The sequence below is a fragment of the Biomphalaria glabrata genome, chromosome 6, assembly GCF_947242115.1.
Source record: "Biomphalaria glabrata chromosome 6, xgBioGlab47.1, whole genome shotgun sequence".
Taxonomy (NCBI): Eukaryota; Metazoa; Mollusca; class Gastropoda; family Planorbidae; genus Biomphalaria; species Biomphalaria glabrata.
The window spans coordinates 27,527,433-27,549,686 of record NC_074716.1 but is presented as its reverse complement, the minus strand read 5'-3'; the positions used below and the strand labels follow the sequence as shown (position 1 = coordinate 27,549,686).

Below are 22,254 nucleotides of genomic sequence, written 5' to 3'. Positions count from 1 at the left end.
TGTTAATACAGTTAATCAAGGATGTATGTTGTAGGTGGCCCCCATGGGCTGTAAAAATGTCAACCCACCTCTGATTTTTACATGCATAAAAAAAGGCGCAATCAATGTTCACTGTCGTATAAAGTGTCATTTAGGTTAGGGAAATGAAAGTCAAGGTCGTCTGTTTCGTCTGCCAACTTCCGCATGACCTAGCCTTTGACGTCTCTTATAAATGGATGAATGTATAATGTGATACCAAAGTAGGTAAAGAGTGGGTAACAGGCGAACTTGACACCAATCATACCTTAAACCAAGTGGAATGGTACAGGTGGCTACAGATTTTTTATGTGAACAAAATTTTCCTTTAAATCGAAATATTAAATTAACGTAAATCTTATTACTGTGGTATGGATTATATATATTTAGGAAGACAATTCTAGAATTATTAATACAACGTCAGACTTATGTAAAGTTAGCATAGACATCAATAAATATAGACTGGCCGACTAAAGAGTTTTATGAAACCAAAATTTGTGACTTGCAATTTTGTGTACTTTATTATACAGCATTTATGAGCAGTATAAAAGTTAAGTATTCATATCTATTTCAGCCACACACCTATATATATTCTAAATAAGGAGGCAGTGTAGTTTTGTTTAATCTTTAAGAATGAAGATCGTGCAATTTTTCATAATTCGGAAATCCGACTACAATAGATATACATGTTTTCAAGTTACATGAAGTTACTTCCTTCGGCCAGTCTATATTTATGTATGTATATAAAAGTTAGATTATTAAATATTAAAAAAAAAATAACGGAATATTGTAAAAAAAAAAAGTTCAGCTCAATTTTGAATGCACTTATCTAGACAAATGTTTGTTTTGGATATTTGTCATTCCTTAGTTGAGTATAGCAAAATTTGATGACTCAGTGAGATAAGTGTCAGATATTAACAGATATTAGGCCTAACAAATTGAATATGAAAGACTGACACTGACTACAAATAATCTTATGATGAGACATTCAGGTAAGTCACTCTGTCGTTCCCTTGTACATAACAAAGGTAAAAGTCTGTAGTCGAGTTAACACGCTTTATGCTTGCATTAACCCTTATAGAGACCACGAAAGAGGATATATATAATCAATAAAATAGATCTACTTCAAATCAACATTTCACATTTGCCTGAAACAGGTCTAGTCATTCTACACAGAACGAAAATTTATCTATAGAATATATAGAATACCGGATTGCGCACCTTGCCAGTAACATATAAATATAAATATATAGAGAGAGATAGATAGGTAGAGATAGAGACAGGCAGACAGACAGACAGACAGACAAACACATATAAATAGAATTGATGGATGGATGGATGGGTAGACTAGGTAGACACACACACAGACAGACAGATAGATAGATAGATAGATAGATAGATAGATAGATAGATAGATAGATAGATAGATAGATAGATAGATAGAATTTCCCTTTCCATTTAGTTCAAATGTGCTTTTAATTTTTTGTTATCTCTGAACGTGACTGACAGACCACACAAAACTAATACAATCTATTCTCTTTCTTTTAAGCCCCCCCCCCCTTTTTTTTATTTACACCTGTAACTTGAATTGGAATGACTCTTATTATAGCGTCTCCCACCCCACACACACACACCCACGACAAAAAAATTGAGTCCTATATACATTATTATACTATATTTTTTACAGTTTGGAAGGAAGGGCTGTCTCAATGCAATATAAAAATATTTAATATACTCCATAAAGCTTTTCATCCTGCGCATCGTAATGCTCTCCCACATAGTTTTGGCGCTTGAAAGTTTTTTTCTAAAAATGATACTAACTATAACTAGTGCTATAGCTAGAATACAAAAGATAAAAAGTGAATGGTGAGGGTTGATTAATTGGAGGATGCTTTTAAAAAAAGTTGTCATTGTAAGAAAAAAAAATGGCCAAAAAGAGTGAAAGCGGTGGGGGGGGGGGAGGGGAGGTTTTTCTGTCTAAAAGCAACATAAAGTTTATTGAATAATTCCATATGGACTTGAGAAACCGTAGAAAGGTTAGAGATTTTGCATTGACTTTTTTTTATTGTGGGCGAGAGTGCAGGGGAGAGTACCAAGAAGTAAAAGTGATTCTAGAATTCATGAGCCAAAAGCAAGTGTGCATGTGTGTGTCGGGTGGGGGGGGGGGGATCGTCTTAATTCAAGTCAAAAGTATATGTCAGAGAACCCCCGGGTTTGCTGCCTTGCCTCATCGTGGCGCCCGTGTGGAAACGGTCGTAGGAGGGGACGAGTAGGCCAAATGGGCAGCGAAACAAGGCTCCCGTGCCTAAGAGGGTGCGAGAGTATCCTCATTGCACTGTGCGGGGATGTGAAAAAGCTCCGTCCCTCAAGCCGTTACATAAATGGCGTGTCCCGCACAGCCTGGTATAGTATAGGAAAACGACGGGGGAATCCAGTGGTGCGGCCTTCGGCGGCGTCTCTAGTCATCGAGCATGGAGTGTCCGTATCCATTGGAAGTAACCGCAAAATCAAACTCTAAATTTAACCCCGTGTCTCACCCCCCGTCGGACCGTGACCTCCGTGATCTATGTCGAATGTGCCGGTCGGACAGGGTGGTGGGAAGGAAGAACTCAACTCCCTATTCAGGCTGGTGAAAGGGACCTTTTGTTCGCTTGTGCTGGCCTTAGTGTTCCTTAGGCCTTAGTGCTCCAAGTGCGACGCACAACACTACTACACAATTTCAGATGACAATTTTCAGAACATCACGGTGCGTTTGGGGAAAAAATTAAAAAGGGTGATCGAGAGAGAGAGAGAGAGAGAGGGAGAGAGAAGAAGATAGAGAAGGAGAGAAAAGAAGAGAGGGCGGGTTGTTTCATTTCATTGTAACAGATATAATAATCCACAGGCTAAAAACTATGTTAGAGGTATCATTAAAATGTGGTTAGATATTGATTTTTTTTTTAAAGGAGGGAATATTCTTGTTATAAAATATAAAGCCCTAGGAACACATCAACGGGCATGGTGTGTACTGCTTGTGTCATAAAGTCTAACTTTAGTAATGAGAGAAATTGATCATTTCCTTTTTTAAAAAAAGTAATTTGACACAGATTTGTTTTTCATGAAATTATTAATATGTTATTTTTTTAAATCTGCTCAAATCCGTTTCCTACAAACGTTGGCCGATCGTTCTATGCCATTTCTTAAACTGGCCGACTAGTTTGGACATATCGCTCATTGGTCGGTCAACTTGAAGCGATAATGGTCATTTCGCGAATAGCCCGACTTCGGACTTTGGCCGTAACATATATATTTGAAAGAAAACTTCCACTACTTGATGTGACAGCATCCAGCAGACTTGCACTTCCTTCGTGACATTGACAAGTCGATGTTTTGAGATTTCAAAAACCTTGTACATCTGGATGCATGTATATGTGTGTGTGGGGATTACGTGGCGTTTTAAATCTATGTGCAGGAAATAGGCGGGACTTTGCGTGACCTATAAGTTCATGCATATATTATATAGCAGGCCAAAAGAGTTGTAACTGTACTGGTTTGTCACTCTTTCACCCAGGTAGGGGTGACAAAAGGGTCAGCGTGAAGTGTGGGTCAATTTATCTTCTCATGTGTCTTGGATTACTTGATAATGATAATGTAAGTGTTTCAAAATTTAATTCTTTGCTGACGCAATAACGCCTGAATCAGCCTTTTCTACATTCATATAATTAAATATATTATTCGTAGAGAACTCCACATTTTTTAATAAAACAGACAAAACTATAAATTATACACTTACATTTTTTTTTTGCATGGATATATCTCATCAAAATGATTTGCAATAATCTTTTTTGCATGGATATATCTAATCAAAATGATTTACAATTTTTTTTTTTTTGCATGGATATATCTAATCAAAATGATGTCTAGATTGTTATCATTAAAATTACACAGTTAATTTTGATTAGTCAGACATTAGACATTTGCATTTTTGTGTCATATAAAACCATCAAGATAGTTAAGAGAGTTTGTGTGACATACAAACTCGTTGGTGGCCCCTGTGTGACCGTCGTAATCACAAATTAAGCAACATACAAAGTCATACTTAGATCATACAAACACGAACCGCCTTTTAAATGTCCTAAAATGTTTATAGTTTTAAAAACACAACATGTTTATTATTTTGTTTTGTTTGAACCAAAGTGCATGTTTGGAGAGTCCATGGGGTCAACAATTTAAAAAGAATACGTTTACTGCTCAAATACCAAAAAAGATTACGTATATATATATAATAGGGAGGCGCGGTGACAGAGTGGTGAACCGGGGTCCTGGGTTCGAATCCTGGTGAAGACTGGAATATTTAATTTCGGGATCTCTGAGCGCCTCTGAGGCTACCCAGCTCTAATGGGTACCTGGCATTAGTTGAGGAAAGGTAAAGGTGGTTGGTCGTTGTGCTGGCCACATAACACCCTCGTCAACCGTAGGCCACAGTAACAGATGACCTTTACATCATCTGCCCTGTAGACCACAAGGTCTGATAGGGGAACTTTACTTTTTTTTTTACTTTTATATATATATAGAGAGAAGAAATACTATTCGTTTATTTACCATTTAACTCAGAGGTGGGCAAATTACGACACGCGGGCCACATGCGGCCCACCGAAGTGTTTTTTGCGGCCCGCGGACATCTAAAGAAATCAGGTGTGCCCACACATGCAACAAATTTAAAAATACAAATATATTAAAAATAAATAATGGTAAATAACTATAGAAATTATTGAAACTTTTGATTCTTATCACTTACAATGAAGAGGCTAAAGAAACATTGTCTCTAAACGTTATTCTAAACAGTTTAAAGTAAACGAAGATTATTTTAAAAGGCAATAATTCGAAACATTCAGTCAAAGACACAAGTTCACGCCAGTATTTATTCAATGCTATGAAGAACTGTGTTGAAAGAGTTGGGTTGGCTTGTACAAGATGGCAATTGATGGAGCCCGTGCTTTGACTGAGAAAAAAAAACACGCTTTTTAATAAAATAAAGAACAATAAACTCAACGGAAAAGTTTACGCAAAACTGCATTAAATTTTAAATTAGGGAAATAATGCTAGATGAATATTGACATGTTTTGGCGTAGGTCCGGTTTAAGGCCTACAATTGATGGGGACCTAACTCGAGATGTGTACATCGTAATTTTAGAGAAGAAATAGCTAAACTTATCCTCAATGTTATTGGTTATAGGTTTTTAATAATTTGCATACTTTTAGTTTTTTCGCTGTTATTTTTAAGCCGCCCCCGAAAGGGGAAAAGACGCTATTTGTTTTGTGTGGCCTGTCTGTCCGTCCGTCCGTCCCGCTTAGATCTCAGAAACTAGAAGAGAAAATGAAAATTGGACATCATGATATTTTAGATCATTCAAAGTTCTGATGCAACGGCTACTTTTTTCTTTTCCGAAAGTGAGCCATCTAATTTTTTAAATAATCTATGCAAGCAGATTTTTCAAAAAAATACACCACTTTTAAATAAAAACTTCAGGGGAGGTAAGTCTTTTAAAAAGGTCACAGACTTCTTAATTAATAAATCAAGCTTCTTTCATAGATTCGCGCATTGGTACAAAAAAAATGCGTCTAAGGTCACAATAGAAAAAGTATCAATGGATCATTATAACATAGATTTTCCATTTATTAACTCATGGAATAACTAGTGATTCAAATGTTGTTTTTAAAAATAGTTTTCATACGAACTTCGTTTTAGATGAAAGTTTTAAAAAAAACGAATTACTTCTATAGTGCGTAGTTTTGACATATCTTCATGATACATTTGACAAAAATCTAAATTAGATCTAGTCTAGCTCTAGATTCTAGATATATTCTAGATCGATTCTAGCTCTAGATTCTATATATATATACTATATTCTAGAGCTATAGTCTAGAGTCTAGACATATAAAGTAGATAGAGGGCTAATTTTTTTTTATTTCCTAGCCCTTCTACTCTAATATATTAATCGACATTGTTGGGGAGAGGTACGTATCTGGGAGCAGTAGCGTCACTAGGGGATGCGAAGGGTGCGGTTGCACCTGGTGAAACCATTTTGGGGATGACAACCAAGTTGAAAAATTTATATCTTGGCAAAAGCAGACACATAGGAAAAGGTAATTATATTAAAATCTCTAGATATATACCCAAACATGCCTAGACACGTCTAGATGGTAGTTAGAGTGTAAGTGTCAAAGCACAACGTTGTACCACTTCTGTCTTAAAGTATAACAAAAACAAACCTGTTCAGGTGATGTTAAGTCTGTTTCTAATTTTATTAAAAATTATTGTAAAATTTGCAATAACATTTGAATAAATGTCATAAACAGTGGGATTTTATAATAGAATTGACACTCATTTTACATGTGAGTAAAAATCAATAATAGTAGGTAATCAGTTCACTGTATTTGTTCAACAAAAAGAACTAACTAGCAATAGTGTTTATTGGAACATATTTGAAGAAAGTTGATGGGAAGGGATGACACCCCAAGCTACCGCACCAGGTGCCACCGACACTGTCTGGGAGGTTTCCATTCTGTTTTTGGTGACCAGTTGGATCTCTACTCTACTTATTCCAGAAGAGTTAGAAGAGTCTTATCAAAGACGAAGTGTTGTCCTGTTATCATTTATGTGGAAAAAAACGCCAACTGATTTTTAACAATTTTATTAATTTAAACGATCAAACAAGACTATGGCTTAAATATTCCTGGTCAATTGGTGACTTCAATGGAAGGCCGCCTCTGAGTTTGTGTTTTTAATAAATACTTTTAGTTTTTTCGCTGTTAATTTTTTCTATTTTATTTGGGGCCACCCAATTCACTTCGCCTAGGGCCTCAAATTATCTAAGGCCGGCCCTGACTGGCAGTTCTGAAAAATAATTGAAGATTTGGAAACAAAACAATTCAATTTTCGGTAACACAGTTGTATCCTCTGGACTAGCATTAGAAGAATATGGATTCTAAAGGAAAACTTGTTAAGGTTCCTTGAAGAACATTGACTGTGACTTTGTTACCAATATTTCTAATGAAGAGTTGAAGAAAGACTTCATGTTTATCATTTAGGATATCACAACATGTTGTTTGCACATGAAATGTATGTGCATTTTAAATCTTTTCAAACAAAGCTACTCCATTTCTTGAGGCCAGCAGGTGAAAACAGGTTTTGTCATTTTCCTTAGCTGAAAAGTGAAACTATTTCTAGTGAAATGGTTGAAAAGTACAAGACTTTTTGGATTTCTTGATTGTGGAATTTGAAAGCAAATTTTAAGACGTCTGGAACTTGGAATCAGTTTTCAATACCCTCAGTTCACCATTTAATGCAGAAGCTGACTCAGCTCCAGATGACATACCTCCAAGTAAATTATGACCTGAAATAGAAGCTCCAGTCAGTTCTTTCGCGGGAGTTTCATGGGTGTCAGTAGCTGTATATCCACACTTACAAAACTTTGCTGATAAACTTTCACATTATATGGAACCACATTCATCTGTGAACAAGATTTTTTTTTTGTTTGAAAATTATCAAGTGAACAGATCGATGCTAATTGACTGTAATTGACAGCAGTCACAAGAAAAATAACAACTAGTAAGCTAGTTCCACGGGTCCGGAACATTATGCACGAGAGTAAACAGTTATATACTTCATATTAAGTACTACTATACATTTGTGATGAAATGTTGTGATGTACACAGGCTATAGCAAAATTTAAAAAAATCGTGCGTAAAATTAGTTCAAGAAATTGCTAACTCTTGTTGTAACTCCTCAATTGAGAGTACATATATATGGCCTACCAGTCCCCAAATTTGTTTAATGCGGCCCTCTGAAGAAAAAGGTTGCCCCCCTGATTTAACTGGTTTAAATGGGCTAGCATTTAGTAAAGCATGAAGTCTACTGTGTACGAATGTTGTACCTTGTTTTAAAAACTATGTCAATGTAAGAAAAAAAAGTTAGCATATTTGCAAATCAAAGAACTAAGTTCTCGTGCATAATGAAAGTATTCTCTGCAAATATTTCAAGCGTAACGGTGGGAGGGAGGGTGAAATTTTATTTTTAATAACTCTTTCATTTTTATTTAAATAGCTAAATCAGACAGGCAAACAGACAGACAGCAGAGAACCTGAAGGCGGCTTCTCGCTACGTGGGCTGCTAACTACATAAGATATTCTACATTTAAGCTGCCAAAGTGATTTTCATGTTGTTTCTTTTTTTTTCTTTGGAGGGAGGACAGGGGTAGGGACAGTAGTATAAATTTACTCTACAAAACACTCTACATTTGTGCGCAAGAATATTTCGCTTCCTGTGCGAACAACTTAAAGAAGTGTCGTGACCGACTTCAGGGTTGAAGAGCTACACTTCGAACAAACGCGGAAGTTGTTTTTACAAAGCTTATATCAACTCACTCTGTCTGGGTCAAATCTTGTACACGTTATTTCTCCAACTTTCTATTCTGGGATCAGTTGTCGATGACAACACATGTATCAATAAAAAAAATAGCCAATTAGTTCATCGATTAGTAGTTATCAATTAATTTTGCTTCATATAGAAATTACTAAGCTAAGGGGAGATAAGCCTTGTGTAGAGAATTAGGTCATTCGCTAGACATTATAAATAATAGACTTTTTCAGACCCTAAAATCTTATACTTTAATAAGCACTTGTATAGCTCAACGACTAACGCGTAGGGCCTGGAGGCTTGATACCTCAAGTTCGAATTCAGACATTCTCCCAGATACCACTTCCCCCCTCTCCCTTCACAAAAGTAATTGGACCATATCGCATCGAGTATGCAATAATCCCTAGTGCTATTAGAGCAAGGAATGGGTTGCCTGAATCAGCCAGGAAAACCAACGACTTGACAGATCGTGAGATCGTCTCAAATGATCCTGGGCTTAGATAGTTTCATGGCTGTAGATTTCACATATGACTTGTGGCCCACTTCTGTGAAAAGAGCTTACACCCCACTATGTGCCGAACGTCGTTAGGTCTAAAAAGATGGCTGCATGTTTTGGCGTCATTGCTCAAAACATTGTTGTATAAAAGGCACATAGGCAAGGAAAGAAAGAATGAAGCCAATTTTCAAATAATCAACACTGTACTGTCTACATTCTTTTTGGGATTCGGGCATATTTAATATTAGTTTAATACAGACACAATTAAGATTCTTAAATAAGATGTTTAAACATTTTAAAAAGTCATTTGAAATGCAGAGTTAAAATTCAAATGATTGCAAAAGTACAAATCTTATGTTTGTATGAGTGAATTCCATGACAGGAAAAAAAAATTAAAGTCCACATTCGTAGACCCTCATTTACAGCCAATGGATTTTTTCAATCTCGGATTTAGATTGTGGTACAGATAAAATACATTTCAACTAAAGTGTTGATCTTTTCTATTTTTAATTTTTAATTAAATTGTGTATGACATTTGTGCAAAGCTTCTATCAACTGACTCTGTCTGCCTGGTCAAAAGTTTGTACACGTTATTTCCCCCCACACCCATTCGTTGAAACTTCACACAATTATTAACTGACATAGACAAAACAGGAATCAATATTTAAAAATGTAACCTGTTAGACAATTGACTACTGGTAATTAATTATTTTGTTTAATAGCAACAAGGGAAACTAATACTTCAGTATTCACTAATATAACTAAATGTGTTGGGTTTATTCCCCTTAAATAATTGTTAACGCCATTTCTTCCTCACACCTTCTCCCATCAAGTTGATACTTTAAACAATTATTTATTGTACCTAACAAAAACATCATGAATAGCTAAACAAGAATACTTAATTAGTCAATTAATTATTGGTAATTAATTATTTTGTTTGATATCAAATAAAGGAAATAAGTTGTACATTATTAGTACATATAGTTTAAGGATGGAGTTCTTCCCCTTTGGATAAGCTTCTTTTTTTTTATTTTGCTTGTTTTTTTATTAAAAGATTATACTGTTGTTTTATATAACAAAATTGTATACATTTGTACTAGTGTGCTGGTTTCTTAAACATAATTGTATGCATTTGTACTAGTGTGCTGGTTTCTTAAACAATAATTGTATGCATTTGTACTAGTGTGCTGGTTTCTTAAACAATAATTGTATGCATTTGTACTAGTGTGCTGGTTTCTTAAACAATAATTGTATGCATTTGTACTAGTGTGCTGGTTTCTTAAACAATAATTGTATTTTTCTTAAATCTATTGTAAAGTACGTAGTTGTCCTTTCAGACCATGCGATCTATAGGGCAGATGACGTATAGGCCATCTGTTTCTGTGGCCGACAGTTAAGAGGGTGTTAGGGTGTGGCCAGCATAACAACCGCCTTTACTTTTCCCCAACTAATGTCAGGTACCCTTTAGAACTAGGAGGACTGGGTAGAGGCGCTCTAAAAATCCCAGTCTTTACCAAGATTCGAACCGGGGACCCTCCGGTTTAGAAACCAAGCGCTTTACATCTCAGCGACTGCGCCTCTTCTTGTGTAAATCACGGATAATAACAAAAAAAAACACATTTTGATTCAGACAGTCTGTATCTCATTACTAAAAATATACAATCTCTTTCTTACTCCATAATAATTATCTAACAGAAATATTAGCGCCGTTAAAGTGAACTAATTAAAATTTATGGTAATTTATTTTCTAAAATGTTAAGATAATGGAACCTTTTTTGTCTCCCTCTGCTAAAGATTGACGATTTTATGTCTTATTTACAAAGTCAGATTCCATGGCGGGAATTTTCTAGTATCAAAAACAGAAAGCAATGTATTTTTTATGGAACTCTTTAAAAGTTGTCTCAAAAAAAATAAATAAAGCAAAGCAATGCTTTTTAAAGTGAATCAGGGCATGTAATTCCTTTGAATAATGTTTTGTAAATGAGTCTTTCAGAGTTCAGAAAAATAGATTGAGCCGTCAAACATTTCCTTAGTTCAGTACATGCAGGTTATCTGATGCGAAAAGTTCGGCCACCTCGTTGAAGATGCAATCATGCATTCTTCTGTGATTGTCCTTTTCACTTTAGTACGAGCTTAAAACACACAAGCACTGCGCTCGGAACACGGCAAGACGTAGCGATGAAAGACTTCACGTGTCTAGTCCTTTAAATAAATGCCCGATTTAGTCGTTGACAATCACGTGATCATAAAGTGGAGAGGGAAAGGGCCATGAACTCATGTACGTTTTGCACACGTGGAGGACTTGAGGGGAAATGTCATCAATGTCAGAAGAGGCAATCTCTGTGAAGCCCCATCACCCTCATGTGAAGCCCCATCACCCTCATGTGAAGCCCCATCACCCTCATGTGGGCAATGAAGTGAATGACGCTTCTGAGCACTGACGCAGCCTACAACTAAAGATCTAGTCACCTTTCATTGGACTTCGACTGAAATTCGTGGACATATGAGAAGTGAATATAATTCTGAAATGAATTGAAGAAGTAATTGTGTCCATTTTCGCTAGAACTTTAAAATTATTTGTAATCTTGTATTGTTCGTCTGCTATCTCTTCATGTCCCAATCCCTTGTGCAGACATCTCGATGGGAAGCTTAGCAAACAAATCTAAAGTCAAGAATTACAAATTCCTTGTCAACATCGGGATTCAAACTCGATCCCCCCTCAAGTTACCAGACGGTTTATGCCACTCTGCTACATATCCCATATATCCTTAATAAAATAATCACTTGGCTCTATCTTCCTACCAATTTTATTTAGGATAGAAACTGTTGGTTATATTTTCAAATCATTTTTTGATATGTTCATCAATTTTACAATTCCAAAATTTCACGAGGTTTAGTTTAGGGCAACTTTTAGACATCTCTTCATCGTCTTGAACATCTTTGTATGTATGTTTATATTGCTATATATAGATTTTTTAAAGAAGGAAAACGGTAAAGACTAAAGAGTTCCACGAATAGAAACGACGAGAATATTTCTTCTGGAAAAAACAAATAGTACATGAGTCAACTCCATCATGATAACATAACAATGAACTCCTACCAGGGTGCGTTTAATTTGTTGATTCTTGAAATGTTAAACAGATATTTATAACATATCTACTAGATTTAATGTTGTTTTTATATTAATACATATTTTCAAATATGTGAGGTTTACCTTACAGTACGGTCTTCAAAGAAAGACTATAATGGAATAGGAACTTCAAAAAGATCTCTGGCATCTGGGTTTCAACTTTGAAGTTCAATTAGAATCATGTAATCCTATATTTAGCATTTTAATAACCCTCTATGCATAATTAAAAATAAACTTTCCAAGGTAATGAATTTCTCTCCGTTCATTATACGGCCTTCTCCCCTAAGCCCTAATTCTCGTCGCCTGTCAATGGTCTTTATTAATTCACCCTATTTTAATTAAAATATACAATTGAAATTCTAACCCTATTAATGAATCTTCCAGTCCTGGAGAGTAGCATTCTGTATGTGTAGGCTTATATGTGTGTTGAGTGACACAAACACATACATACACGCATGGTTATTTATTATCTGCAGTGTGGCATTTTAGTTTAATTAATCTTGTCTGGCAATTGAACTGACATTGAGACGCAGATAACACTGAAAGCAAAGGCGCCTACAACTTGTCTAACAATGGAACAGCAAAGTTTGGAAAGTGGAGGGAGGGTGGCATAGGGCGGAACTCGAATAGGAACTGTTTCATTGTAAGTGGGCACATTGTTTGAACAACTAGGCCCCTAACTGTTTTCTTTCATGCCTTGAATATTTGTAATCCAGTATTGACAGTAAGGATGGTTGGTATCAAAGTAGCTAGGTCTGAAGGTTGGTCGGTAGATAGGTCTGTGGGTAGGTCAGTCGATAGGTTTGAAGGTATGTCAATAGCTAGGTCAGTAGCTAAGTCTGAATGTAGGTCAGTAAGTAGGTTTGAAAGTAGGTCAGTGGCTTGGTTTGAAGGTAGGTCAGTAGATAAGTCTGAAGGCAGGGGCGCATTCAGGCAAATGCTCGGTGTCCCAGTATCCAAATGGGCAGGTAAACAGTAAACATCTTCTTTCTTGAAATCACGTCTGTATTTTATAAGATAAGATAAGGGCCGCATGGATGCCACTATTAAATTGTTAAATGATTTATAGTATTCCTTTTTCATGGGAAGGGACCTCTGAGCGATTTTTTAAAAATGTTTTACAGACTGTACTAAGGCCTACTAATTTAATCTAACATATTTTCTAAAATAATATAATAGCCCGGGGGGGGGGGGGAAATTACGACCGCGGGACACATGCGGCCCGCCGGAGTCTTTTATGCGGCCCGCGAATACCTAAAGAAATCAAGTGTGCCCACAGGTTATACATATGAAAAATCCATATATATTCCTAGGATGGTGAGGTTGTACCTTTTCATCTGAACTGCCACTTGCGCTGTCTTCCCAGTCTCATACATGGTCCGAACATTCCATGTACCAATGGTGGTGGTGGTCCTGGTAGAGATGATGGTCTTCAGCTTCCAGATGACTCTAGCTTTCACCGACATACGTCATAAACCTTCCAACTGGAGGTCCTTCCTCTCCCAGGTCCGTGACTTCTGTTGATTTGCTGTTTGGTGTTTCTGTAGCTAGTGGTTTTTCTACAGGATAGGGTAGCTAGCCCTACACCTAATCCTCCTCCTTACTCAGCCGGGCTTGGGACCGTCCTAAGGCGGCGTTGCGCTGGACTGTCGTTCAGATGATGATCCCGGGTTCAAACCCTGCCCGCTCCCATCCCTCGTCGTCCTGTGGGAGGTTTGGTCATGGAAAACATTTTACTCGGGGGGACGTGTGGCCGTGCAGGAAAGGACTTCCCCGGGTACGCTACTTTGCCTCAACGTGACACTCGGTTGGTAGCGATCGCTAGAGGATCGCTAGAGGAAGTGATTAGGCGAAATGAGTAGCTACACAAGACTCCCGAGGAAGTGTCTAAGGGAATGTGAAAGCTTTGCCTTTGCACAGTGTGGATTTGTAAAAAAAAAAAAGCTTCCACGACACTGATACCGTTACACTTAGGGCGAGTCCTGCACGGTTAGCTTGGTAAAATATAGGAAAATGGCGGGGTTTCCGGTGTATTCGGCTTTCGGCCACATATTCTAGTCCATGCGCCCAGAGTGCACGACACTTTGGAAATAGCAGTGTCTTATATAGACATTACTTGGATCTCTTCCTGATAGAGCGATTTGTTCAATCAGACTTGCGAGCCTAGAGTTCGAAGAGCCTTCGGCTCAACTCTTTTGACAATCAAACGGAAAGGACCTCTATTGGTAATAAGATCTCGGTATATAGTTTCTATGACCCTTCTTCGACATCCTTTTATAAGGACTTAGTTATATCCTTTTTTTATTTGAAGGACCGTCTGTAATTTATATTCACTTTCAAAACTCAAAACAATCTGGAAAAACAAAGGCATAGCCCTTGACATTAAAATCAGACAGATGCGCTCCTTGGCCATGGCCACATTCTTGTATGCTTGAGAATCTTGGATGCTAAAACCAGAACTAACAATGGATTTGAGATGCTATAGAACAACGGTTCTCAACCTTTTTAGCTCGACGACCCCCTAATACGATTCCTCACTAGGCGGCCACCACCAACCATACAATTTATTTCGTTCATAGGCTTAGATAGGCCCTAAATGTGATGTTGGTAATGTTATAGAATCATAATCACATTTTAAATGTATATAGCTGACATCCATGAGGTATTTACATAGCAAAAGCTTTAAGTAATTTTATCTAGAGTGAAATAGATTTGTGCTTCAATTTAAAAAAAGGGGAAAAAGTTTATCTTCAATGTATACAAACGTACTTCTTACAGCACTTAAGAAATCATATGACAACGAAAAAAAAACTCCCAATGAAAAATAGACGAAAAACCGAAATTTCCAATGGTCTTAGGACTTAGGCGACCCCTGGCAAATGGTCATTCGACCCCCAAATGGGTCAGGACTCACGGGTTGAGAGCCCCTGCTATAGAAGGAGTCTAGGTTTCACATACAAAGGCCGCATCACAAACAGTGCTACGATGACCTGAAGAAAACGCACTAAAACTAGGGCTATATCAACATTTCCTCAGGGCTCGCAAAGTCCTTGCTTCATGGAACAGTACCAGGAAAAAGAAGAAGAGGCATACAGAGAAAGCGATGAGAAAACTGTAGAAAACATAAAAGAATCGACGGGCCTGTCTATCTAAGTCAAAAGAGAAAAGGAGAAAGACGGTCGACAAATCATTGTGGTGCCCCCATTGGTTAAACATACTAAGGGATAGGTGAAGGTAAAATATACATATTATCTAGGTATACACATACCTAAATTTAGTACATTATATTATAGTTCATTTTAATCCAGTAGATTATCTATCAGCAACTGTATATGTATGATTGACAAGCAGGGGCCGTCCTCGAGTTTGTATATCATTGAGTTTAGATTATTCACTCTTTTTTTTTTTTTTCAATGAAAATGTTTTTGTTTTGTTTTTTTGTCTGGCTGAACCTGGTTGAATGTGTCCAGCAACAGGAGCTGTCAACTAGATCTAGATCAGAATTGACGCAAGGAAAAGACTTTTGTTCTGATGTTACCGAAAGGTCATACCTCTCTCTTCCCTCTTTCTCCTCTCGCTTCATACGTTTGAATGTGTTTACCTGACTGTGATATGAAGTACAGAGGAGTTCTTTGCGGGACTTACTATCAGGACTTGAGCATCAGCATCAGAGTGTCAATGGAGTATGTTTAACTCACTGACCAATCAAATTAATTCAGTGTTACTCATGTCACTGACCTAAATATAATTTATGGGCTCAAGGGCTAGGATTCATGTCCATAGAATAAGTACAAATTATGGAATCCTTCTAAACGAGTAAAGGAGTTTTTCTCATTTTGTCTTAATTTCTTTATCTCTGTCTCTCTCTCTTTCTCTCACTCTGCTTCTTTCTTTCTTTCTGCCTCTTTCTTTCTCTTCTGTCTCTCAGTAACTCTCTCGGAGTTTCTCCCTCTCTCTTTGTCTTTCACTCTCAGTCTCTATCTAGTAGTCTGTATGTCTGTCTCTTCCCCTTTATATATCAAAACAGGCGACACATGAGTTCACCAGCCTACTATCTCCTGTCCACTAAACTGAAAGTTCATTGGCCAGATTTTTAATAGCTCTTATAGTTTTTTAGATCTAAACGTGTCTGACGGACAGACAGACTACACAAAACTAATAGCGTCTTTTCACCTAAAAATGATGTTAGTAATCTGTTGTTGTTTTTCTTTTTTCTCTTTAAAGTGCATCCAAAAATTGAAGGGGACACCATTTAGCTCTACATGCTAGGGTTTTAAATATATTTATTATAATGTAAATTTTACCTGCTTTTATATGGGTTTGCATAATGAGAATTTTCTTGATAAACTAAACTTGATAAACTTTATAAATTAAACTTGATAAACTAAACTTGATAAACTTGATAAACTAAACTTGATAAACTAAAATTGATAAACTAAACTGCTAAATTGAACTTCAATGTTGCCAACTAATTATTCTTTTAAAATGAGCCACACGCTGGAGATGAACATCTCTAATAATTATTTTTAGATTCGTTAGATGCACGTACAACATACAGCCCACAGAGATATGTAACCCTGATATTACACTACTAACAATGTTTAAAATTCATCAAAACAGATACTGCCTACGGCTATGTCCGTGTTGCAAGTTGTCGACTGTTTTTTTTTTACAAAGCTTATATCAAGTCTAAGCTTTTTTTTTAAAATATTTTTTAATGTTGTTGTTTTGTTGTTGTTGTTTGAACACGTTATATCTGCCACACCCAATCTCGGATTAAGCTGAAATTTTGCACAATTAATTCTTTTACCTGGCAACGCATGAATCGATAAAAAAAAAAAGGTTATAATTAAAATCGGCCCCCGAAGTGGTCCACCTATAGACAGACGAACAGATCTAGACATTGATAGAGGATAGAACATATTAGGTTGTAAAAAAAATATACTTTAAAAAATCATCAAGAAATGCATATCTATTTTACAGGATGTGACTCACCAAAAAAAAAAATGTAGAAATATTTATTAACTAAGAAAAAAAAGACAGATGTGATAACCACTACGTTTTGGAAACACATATTTAAATTTACAATATATTTGAAATCTTTCCTTATACTTTCAGTTTGATGCAAACTAGACATTGATCTAGCTAGATCTAGACCTAGTTTTAGATCTAAATCTAGATTCAATATCTAAGCCTAGATCTGGAAATAGATCTAAGTCTCTAACTCTAGATCTAGAAATAGATCTCAGTCTCTAAGTCTAAAGTCTAGATCTAGAGTTAGATTTAAGTCATTCTAAGTCTAAGTCTGTCTATATGAGTATATCTATTCTAAGTCTAGATCTAAATCTAGATCTAGAATCTTGATATAGAATCTATTATATCTAGACAAGAACTCGTATATAGATCTATGTAGATCTGGGCCTCTATTTATTGTAATTTAGATTCAGATTGTTGTCAAGTGAATAGCCTACAGAGGGTGTGTGAAAGCTGCGCGGTAAAAAGTAGTTGTTTTGTTGTTTTTTTTTAACTTACAATTCAAAAGAAGTTCGTATTAAAATTCTTTTTAAAAACAACATTCGAATTAGTATTCCATTTCATGAGTTAATTAATAAATGGAAAATCTATTTTATAATGATCCATTGATACTTTTTTTCAATCGTGACCTTAGTTTAATTTTTTTTTTTACCAATGCGCGAATCTATGAATGAATGAAGAAGCTTGTGAACTTTTTAATAAGACTTACTTCCCATGAAGTTTTTCATTGAAAAGTGGTGTAATTTTTTTAAAACTCTGCTTGCGTGTATAATTTTAAAAATTAGATGGTTCACTTTCGGAAAAGAAAAAAGTAGCCTTTGCATCATAACTTTGAATCATCTAAAATATCATGATGTCCGATTTTCATTTTCTCTTCTAGTTTCTGAGATCTAAACGGGACGGACGGACAGACGAACAGACGGGCCACACAAAACTAATAGCGTCTTTTCCCCTTTCGGGGACCTCTAAAAATTATCCAATTAGTTAATTAACTATTGGGGTTTAATTTTTTTTGTTTGGTATCTTCAACAAGGGAAAGAAATCGTACTTGACAGATGTTGTTATAAAAGCTGAATTAGTCCCCCTGAGGACTCTTGAGCCCTGAGTGAGCATTTTTTTTTTCTGCATTTAAAAAAACGATCATGTAAAATTTCACCAAGATACCCCCGCTTCTTCCCTCCTCCTTTCACAACTGGTCCAGACGAGTGATAGCATCATAGTGCATTGAGAAAGCTAAAAGCTACACACAAAATAAAAACCTGTAAAAATATTTCTAATTGAAGATTTATTATGTCTAGGTCAACAACATGTAAAACCACACCAACTGATCCAAGAAAATTGATACAATCACACTAAATAAAAGCTTTTTTAAAAAAAAAAATATTTTTAATGATTTATTTTTTTCGCAATTACCACTTTTACTTTTTAACTTCTAATAAATTCCGAATATGGCCCGTGGTAATTAGGAGTTGGCATTTTGAACTTTACCTGTGTGATGAGAACCTGGCTAATAGTTTTTAACTCCTCAAAGTGTAAACTACATTTTCTTCGGTGCACAATTAGATCTATTAAAGGTTAGGAAATGCAAATTTGGCCACGATGCATGTGTGCACCTGTGTCATAAGGGCTTCCATTACCCCCCACCCCCACCAGAACTGACCTCATGATTTCTGCCGTAAAAACAATGCAGATGATCCACATTGCAATATACATGTTTAAATAACTTGTTGTTCGCCTGTAGGTCCCAAGAAGTCCACGGCAGTCCTGCATCACATTTCAATGTGACGTGTACACTACTGCTTGCCTGGTCAATAGTTTCAGAGACCGTAAGGGGAGTAACATTGGAATAATTAGACCAGAGTTCCAAATGTCGATATTATAGAAATAGATCTATGTTCGAATTGTTTTTTCGTGGTTATTTTGCAGAATAACCAAAAGAGAACAAAATAAAGCGGATAGTGTCACTAAAACTGTCAAGTTAACTACGCTACGTGCTTCTAGGCTCCGAAAACCAGTCTAACTCTTGGCCTTCAGGTGTGGCTCAGATATTGGTCCCGACGGAATTTTTTTATCACTGACAGAAAAAGGGACAAAGGGGAGCAACTGGCACCTAAACCTGTAGAAGAGGATCGTTGATCATGATTAGCTACCAACCTAGGTGAAGGTAAACTCTATCCCCTAAACACGGGAAAGGCTTCGGGAGTCACCCCTGAAAAAAATCTCAGGAGCCGGTCACCCTTAGGCAGCTTGCAGAACACTATGCTACACCTAGGCAGAAACTGCGACGCCGCTGATCCCAAACTGTGTCGGGTATCTGCTGTTTCTTATATGACATCAGTTGAGTGGAGAGAGACATCGTTCCGACCGGAGCTCACGCCCAGGCTTTCATCTCATTTCTATGACATATGACTTTCAGATGTTCCTTCACAAATGAAGATTATTATTTCTTTGAGATGAACCAAAGTCTTGAGCATGACTGAAAGAGACTAACGCCGCCTGATATCAAGCACTATGGACACTTTTCATAATTTTAATTTCATTACTTTGTATTTATCATTCAAAGTAGAAGTACTCTAATATATATCTATCTATATATATAATTCTCTTCTTTCCTCAACAGTTTGGATGAGAAGTAAAGGAAAATCACTCTTTTATTTCTGCAAGTCGGACTAGAGTTACCCTACGAAGAAAAAAAAAGGGGGGGGGGAGAACAAGTAGTATTCACCCGTCACAAAATAGACTTAACCGTTGTGACCAAGAAGTCATGGAAAGATCACTCTTTTTTATTTCTACCCCACGTAGTTTTAGCGGAGAAAAAAATGGGGGGGGGGGGGGGGGAGGAGAATAAGTAATCTACTCAAGCGATACTAAATAGCAGAAACGGCATTCGTGGGGCCCAGTTTGGGTAGGGATACGGATTAAAAGTGAAAATAAAGAGTTTATATTAGAAAATGCATTCGTCTTTGCATTTTATTCATTCTTTACTACGTACAGAATTACTTTTCAAGCCTTGCGTGTAGCGAAGTCATACAGTATATCATAAAAATTCTGTTTCTTACATAGATCACGCTCAGTAGCAAGAATTACCAAATGTTTCAATCTATCTTCGAGAATCGTTGACCTCAAGTCAGTTAGTTAGAGGCGCGAGAAGCTTCTTTCACCAAATTCCACAATTACGGGTATTGTATAATGTCGTGTTTTTTTATCGCGCTTAGGATTGGCGTTTTCCATATTGAATGACACCCAAAAATGACAATTGTGTCTATATTTCAGGAGATTTTTATGAGTTTTCAAAAGATTTTTTTAATTTCCTGAGATTTCCAGGACATTTTCGTATATTTTGCAATTCCAGGAGATTTCCAGGAGCTCCTGGTAAATAAGGGGGCTGCGGGAAATCTGTAATAAGTTATAAAATGGTTTAATTTAGTAATTTACACCTAGAATTAGCGCGTGTCCTATGAAATTCCGGGTCCACTGCGGTCGCATAGGTTGCAGTGGCCTAAGGCCGGCTCTTCTAAATAGCGGCGTATGCTACGCCGCGGGTCGACTAGTGTAGGAAGACTTGTCCTTAATAATTGACCTCAATATAGCTGATACTCTAATAATAAACATTAGCCTACGGTGGTCTACTGTAGACTAGTCTGTCATGTGCTCAAAATATAATTTTTCTTTAAGATATATTTATTGAAACATTTCCTTTTGTAAGTAGCCGTAGCCCGACATTCAAGCGAGTCAAACAATGTTACACTCTAACAGGAGCATCTTTGAATAGTTGGATAAACAATGTTACACTCTAACAGGAGCATCTTTGAATAGTTGGATAAACAATGTTACACTCTAACAGGAGCATCTTTGAATAGTTGGATAAACAATGTACACTCTAACAGGAGCATCTTTGAATAGTTGGATAAACAATGTACACTCTAACAGGAGCATCTTTGAATAGTTGGATAAACAATGTTACACTCTAACAGGAGCATCTTTGAATAGTTGGATAAACAATGTTACACTCTAACAGGAGCATCTTTGAATAGTTGGATAAACAATGTTACACTCTAACAGGAGCATCTTGGAATAGTTGGATAAACAATGTTACACTCTAACAGGAGCATCTTTGAATAGTTGGATAAACAATGTACACTCTAACAGGAGCATCTTTGAATAGTTGGATAAACAATGTACACTCTAACAGGAGCATCTTTGAATAGTTGGATAAACAATGTACACTCTAACAGGAGCATCTTGGAATAGTTGGATAAACAATGTACACTCTAACAGGAGCATCTTGGAATAGTTGGATAAACAATGTACACTCTAACAGGAGCATCTTGGAATAGTTGGATAAACAATGTACACTCTAACAGGAGCATCTTTGAATAGTTGGATAAACAATGTACACTCTAACAGGAGCATCTTGGAATAGTTGGATAAACAATGTACACTCTAACAGGAGCATCTTGGAATAGTTGGATAAACAATGTACACTCTAACAGGAGCATCTTGGAATAGTTGGATAAACAATGTACACTCTAACAGGAGCATCTTTGAATAGTTGGATAAACAATGTACACTCTAACAGGAGCATCTTGGAATAGTTGGATAAACAATGTACACTCTAACAGGAGCATCTTGGAATAGTTGGATAAACAATGTACACTCTAACAGGAGCATCTTGGAATAGTTGGATAAACAATGTACACTCTAACAGGAGCATCTTTGAATAGTTGGATAAACAATGTACACTCTAACAGGAGCATCTTGGAATAGTTGGATAAACAATGTACACTCTAACAGGAGCATCTTGGAATAGTTGGATAAACAATGTACACTCTAACAGGAGCATCTTGGAATAGTTGGATAAACAATGTACACTCTAACAGGAGCATCTTGGAATAGTTGGATAAACAATAAAACTAAGTTATACATTGTGCACCATTATTTATTTTTTCAAATATAAAGTTATAATGTTTGAATCCCACGATATAAAATTCATCAATTTAATATGTTTGTGTTAAGGTGTTAGTGACACTGTCAATTCGCCTTTTGGTTAAAGGTATAATACGTTCACTCTGTAGCCTAAAGAAACAAAACAAAAAAATATATATAATATTATGTAACTATCTGTTGCTTTGAGCTCGGCATAAACTACACATTATATAGTAGGCAGAGTTCATTACAAAC

General features: G+C 36.4%; 1 protein-coding gene across 12 annotated transcripts in view; it reads left to right on the top strand.

The window, feature by feature from the left end:
* Window positions 1-229: 229 nt before the first annotated feature.
* The window catches only part of LOC106068965 (potassium voltage-gated channel protein Shaw-like), a 46,161-nt gene continuing 24,136 nt past the window's right edge, over window positions 230-22,254 (top strand). The window contains exons 1-3 of one of the 12 annotated variants that reach the window (XM_056032962.1): window positions 3,459-3,645; window positions 11,880-12,013; window positions 15,076-15,273. Coding sequence is in view for 1 of the 12 variants with exons in the window: in XM_013228501.2 (XP_013083955.1) it covers window positions 3,638-3,645 (8 nt within the window). In the remaining 11 variants the exon portion in view is untranslated. Of the gene's footprint in view, window positions 327-365; window positions 385-873; window positions 1,008-3,455; window positions 3,646-11,879; window positions 12,014-15,075; window positions 15,274-22,254 lie in introns of those variants that run through there. The other 11 variants (XM_056032960.1, XM_056032964.1, XM_056032961.1 and 8 more) reach the window with 11 other exon arrangements.